Source organism: Populus trichocarpa, chromosome 16, assembly GCF_000002775.5.
Source record: "Populus trichocarpa isolate Nisqually-1 chromosome 16, P.trichocarpa_v4.1, whole genome shotgun sequence".
NCBI lineage: Eukaryota > Viridiplantae > Streptophyta > Magnoliopsida > Malpighiales > Salicaceae > Populus > Populus trichocarpa.
The window spans coordinates 11,929,550-11,934,556 of NC_037300.2; the positions used below are offsets into that span (position 1 = coordinate 11,929,550).

The following is a 5,007-nucleotide window of genomic DNA, read 5'->3' on the forward strand; positions in this document are numbered from 1 at the left end:
TACATGAACACATGATTACAAGATTCACATTAAAACTTGTTGGAATCAATATTCAAGGACAGGGCTTAGCGCACCGCAGAAGCACCTGGCTCGGAACAAAGGATGCTAGTTCCTCCTGTTATATTGATGGAAGTCAGAACCTACAATCATTTAATATTTGTATGTATTATGTACACGCGCTTGCTTAATTTCAACCCATACAAGTTTCAGATTCAGAAATGCATGAAGAAATAATCTGCAGAAAAATGTGGCAGCTGAAGGATTCTTCAGGTTTCTGGTTTAATTAAATTTGGAGTACAAAATATCCCGTCGCGTTGGAACAATTCAAAAGATGAAACATAAAGTACAACCACTCATCAAAGTCCGATGGATTGTTCCACAAGTATATTAAAGGGTTTCGGAAATATATACCCTTCATTCTCTCGAACAGATAGATCACAGAGATGTTGACTGCCCTCTTACTATAAAGCTCCTTAATGGAATATGTGCCTCTTAAAGATTGTGGCAGGCGAGCTTATAAACATAGGTACAGAAGCTTGTGCGATGATTTTTTAGCATAAAAAATTACCTCAATCTTGGGCCTGAAGGATACATCACCTGCCATGATGACTTGAAGGAGAGGAATTTCCTCTCTCGCTTCCAAATTCGTTGTCTTCTATTTCTATCCCATCAGCAAAATAGGAGTTATTGTTGACACTTGGTTCAGAGCTAGCATTGCTGCTTGTGGCCAGAGGGGAGTCCAAAACACTAACTGTCCTGCCTTTTGAAGATCCTCCTGATCTGACACTGTACATAGAGGAAGCAGGGATGTTGGTCATAAGGGGGCGTAAATTACCTGAAATGCTTCGCCTTATATCCTGCTCAAGAGAAAAACCAAATCCATTAATGGTTAGCTACATGTAAACAAGAACACAACACAATCAATGAACGTCCTCTTTAAGTCAAGGATGCATACCATATGCCTCAAAGCCATATCCAGAGATTTCTTTGAGAGAGTTCTTCCAAAGCCTGTGCTATCAAGGGAGGATGACTTCCCAGCAGAATTACTGAGGCTGGAGTGAGAGCCATCTTGCTTTGGTGGTACCAGTTTTCTCATGTTCACCACTCTTTCAACCATCTTTGTTCCCATTTGCACTGGGTTCACATCATCACCACCATTGGTCTGTGTTCTGCTCTTTGTGGGAATGGACATCCGACTGGCCTTTCCTCGAGAGGGGGAGCATGATTGTTGCCTCGGTCTTCCATTAAAACCAGCATCACTAGAAGATGATCGAGCACTTGGACCTCCAGGCCTACCCCTGGAAGCTGAAGCTGGGCGAGCACTTGGATCACCTGGCCTCTCCCTTGAGGCCGAAGCTGGGCGAGCACTTGGACCTCCAGGCCTCTCCCTAGAGGCCGAAGCTGGCCGAGCACTTGGACCTCCAGGCCTATCCCTTGAGGCCGAAGCTGGCCGAGCACTTGGACCTCCAGGCCTATCCCTAGTGGCTGAAGCTGGTCTTTCTGGCAATGATGTCCTTAAATTTGGTGGAGCATCAAGAGAGAAACCAGGAATCTCTTCAGGTTTCCAAGGCCTAGATTTTACTGTTGGAGAAATGCCACGTGATGCCACTGGATTTTTCAGAGTGGCAGGAACTGACTTGGTCACTGAAGAAGTCTGGCCAGGAGCAGCAGCCACACTAGGTGGACTTGAAGGGGTTGATGACTGGCGGATTGGTGTTGCTGATCTGGAAGCTGGCTTTGAACCTGAAAGAGATGGTCTAGCAGTTGGCGTCGAAGAGCGTGCAGCAATTCTAGTAGGAGTTGAGGATCTCGCTGGAGGAGCAACAGACTTAGTAGAAGACAATGTGGGCCGTGATGTGGGTGTAGACGGTCTTGAATGCTTAGCTGTTGCAGATAAAGAGGGCCGTCCTGTGGGTGTTGCAGGTCTCGACACAGATCTTTGTCCTCCAGCTGATGCGGACCTCCTATTACCAGCACTTGTGGAGTTCAGTCCTGACTGCAAAGTTGTTCCCTTAGATCCTACATGAGTCCTTGAAGCAGGTTCTTCCTGGATATTTATTAGCTGCAACACACGGCAACAAGAATTTCAAACTATAGCATAACAAGCATGCTGCAAATTTTTTCAATAACCACAGTTCAAGAGAACTACACAAAGTGAAAGCTGAGGTTAGCATATACCAGAAATAGAAGACTAAAACCATGTTTTCATAAGCTAATGAAGGCATGCTCGCAAATGCACGGGATCACAGAGGATTGAAAGCATTTTCATAACTCAAATTGCTTCTTACCCTTGACTTTAGAGCAGTGGGACGAGCATTAGACATCCCAATCTGACTCATTGCAGTTTTCTGCGATTCCAACTCCAAGGAAGTAAAAAGCGGGGTTCTAGGTGGTGTAAGAAGCCTGAACAAAAGAGATCCCCCATGAGTTGAACCATTCATTTTGCCATACCATCATACAACAATGAAATACAAATTTACTGAAAGTCAATCAGGGGAATATGTTCAATGATCTTCATTTCCACGATAACATGAACCATGTACAAAACCAACTTCGTCCACAAAATCTATGGCATTAACTCCACGGATTTACAGATGTTCCAGAAACTAAAGTTGATAGTCCTCTGACAGTCTACAAAAAATGTTTTCCGGCGGAAACACTATAAAAATAAAACTTCATTTCGTGGCATAATTTTACTCAAATGACAAATAACAAGTACAAAAAAAATAATTAATTTTCTTTAGCATAATTACCAATCATAGTCAGATTTATCATTCTCCGAATCCAAGAACTTCTCCGTAGCAGTCTTTCGCGGCGGCGGTACAATAGACGACACCGTAATCTTATTAGACACCAGTGAAAGATTATTACTACCTAATCCTGCACGCAAAATCTCAAATTAATAAATTGTTATTTAAAAAAGACGAGCAATTAATTCAAGATCAAACATAAAACGACGTCGGATCACCTAAAGGAGCTTGAGGTTCATCGGCCGAACTGTTAAGGAGAAGATTGTTTTTCTCCCTCTCTATCTCGCGTCTTCGCATCTCCAGAAACAGGGTAAGCTCTTCATCCTTCTCTTTCATCACCATCTTTAACTACTTTCCGTAATTTCTCGTGAACTTTACTGTACACTCACATGTACTCAATCTCCTCTTTCTCTCTCTTCTCTACAACTGATCACAGATTATCATACCTCAGTTTCAAAAAAAAAAAAAAAAAAACCTCACTGATTTTTCTCATTTCTTCATCAAAATAAAACTTGTTTTCTCATAAATAAATAAAAACAAACAGATCTTGAACGAAAACGCAACATTTCTTCGCGTATTCGAAAACAAAACTACGCACAATCTGTCTGTAAAAATAAAAAGTCATTGACTCGCGCTGGAAATATCACTTACCAGGTTCATTCTGGTGAGTCAAGAAGACGTTGACTCGTCGATGCAGTTATGGCTCGAAACAGAGCTGCTGCGTGCGAAGAAATTGCGAGGTGGAAGTGAGAAAGCAGAGAAGAAGGAGGATGCTGAAGAAGAGGCCGTTAATTTGTTTGTGGCGATGAGTTTGACGAGGAAGGAAGCTTATACTTTTTTCGCTGTTGGCTTTATGAAAGCTACCGGTGTGTTTTTATTTTTTTACCTTAAATGCAGACGCAAAGGAGGAATTTTCAAATTGTGGTGGGTTAATGTCCATGAATTTAAAGATAATCACGGGGATGCCATTATGGGGAAAGTAATGTGTCTATCTACCTCATTTATAACGAATCAACAACTCTAATCCCTTTTTCTTTTTCTTTTTTGAAAGTTTACTATAATCAATATCATAGTGGTGTTTAGAAATAGTAATTAATCATTTTTATTATGGCTTGGCCCCGCTTGTGACTGACTGTGGTATGAATGAAGGGGTCCAAATTTATTTATTTTTTATATATTTTTGAATTATTTTTATGTGTTAATAGTAAAAATAAATTTTAAAAAATAAAAAAAATATATTATTTTGATATATTTCTGAGCAAAAAACACTTCGAAAAAATATTGTTATTTCACTCCCAAACACTCCTTCACCTTCTTATCAAGAGAATAACAATCAAACTCTTAGTAGTGTCTAATTATTATTTCATGATTAAAAAAATACAAATAATAGATTAAAAAAATGAAAATAATGAAGATAAATCAAACATTTTTCTTTATATTTTTTGTTTTGAAAATATAGGATACTTTTATAATTGTTCTAAAAACATATTTATTTTATGTTTCATCTTTTTCTTTTCAACCAAATATATTTTTGTGTCTTCTATATTTCTTCCTTCTATTCTAGGACATTAACCACACGCATTTCTAAAATTCACTCAATTTTTTTTATTAATCTCTAATTTTAATGGAGAATTCATCTACAAAAATACACAAATTAAGATAGTCAAAAGGATAATAAATATTTTACATATATAGTATTTTATTTTCCTACAACATAATGTATCTTTTCAAAAGTTCAAAGTTTTATCTTATGGTCATATATTTCAAATTTTCGTATATACTAATAGTTATAATGTATAATACACTTTCTTTGTAACAAAATTTGACAATTAGATCATATAACGACATCTCAAATTTAATAAAGCATGAACCCTTTAAAAAATTGTTCAACACTTGGATAGAAACATAAAATTAATTTTTTCATCCACAGATGCATACAAAAAAACGAAAGTTTATTTTTTAAGACTTGAAATAAATCACTTAGAACTCAATATTTTTTCATTCTTTCCTCCTCGAATATAACAAATTTATAAAATAAGTTGTACAAACAAGAAAGAGTTTTTAGTTAAGTTTTACTGTGTATGAATGGAAAATCTTGCTTGAATTAGACAGTGTTTGTTTTGCAATCTAATCATGCTTTTGAAAAATTTTAATTTTTTTGCTTCAAATTAATTTTTTTTGGTGTTTTTGGATCGTTTTGATGCTAATGTCAAAAATAAATTTTAAAAAATAAAAATATATATTATTTTGATGCATT

At 37.2% G+C, this 5,007-nt stretch overlaps 1 protein-coding gene across 4 annotated transcripts; it reads right to left on the reverse strand.

Moving 5' to 3' along the window:
* Positions 1 to 236: 236 nt before the first annotated feature.
* On the reverse strand, positions 237 to 3,618 carry LOC7466064 (uncharacterized). Of its 4 annotated transcripts, none has more exons than XM_052448158.1 (7): positions 3,402 to 3,618; positions 2,969 to 3,176; positions 2,754 to 2,880; positions 2,289 to 2,403; positions 1,465 to 2,062; positions 956 to 1,374; positions 237 to 857 (listed from the first exon to the last, which is right to left on the reverse strand). In XM_052448158.1, the coding sequence occupies exons 2-7, from the start codon at positions 3,090 to 3,092 to the stop codon at positions 594 to 596; spliced, it is 1,647 nt and encodes a 548-aa protein (XP_052304118.1). In that variant the 5' UTR covers positions 3,093 to 3,176; positions 3,402 to 3,618; the 3' UTR covers positions 237 to 593. The 4 variants fall into 4 exon arrangements, with proteins under 4 accessions (XP_052304118.1, XP_052304117.1, XP_052304116.1 ...); XM_052448157.1 differs by having other exon boundaries at positions 956 to 1,419; XM_052448156.1 differs by having other exon boundaries at positions 1,420 to 2,062.
* Between the last annotated feature and the right edge of the window lie 1,389 nt (positions 3,619 to 5,007).

What these genes read in the sequence shown, in the direction of transcription:
- LOC7466064 (XM_024588115.2), bottom strand. Translation starts at nt 3,092, where the DNA reads ATGGTGATGAAAGAGAAGGATGAAGAGCTTACCCTGTTTCTGGAGATG. An exon ending in TGAACCTCAAGCTCCTTTAG is followed by an intron (nt 2,881 to 2,968) that starts GTGATCCGACGT and finishes TTTTGCGTGCAG; the next exon opens with GATTAGGTAGTAATAATCTT. An exon ending in CCACTGCTCTAAAGTCAAGG is followed by an intron (nt 2,063 to 2,288) that starts GTAAGAAGCAAT and finishes CGTGTGTTGCAG; the next exon opens with CTAATAAATATCCAGGAAGA.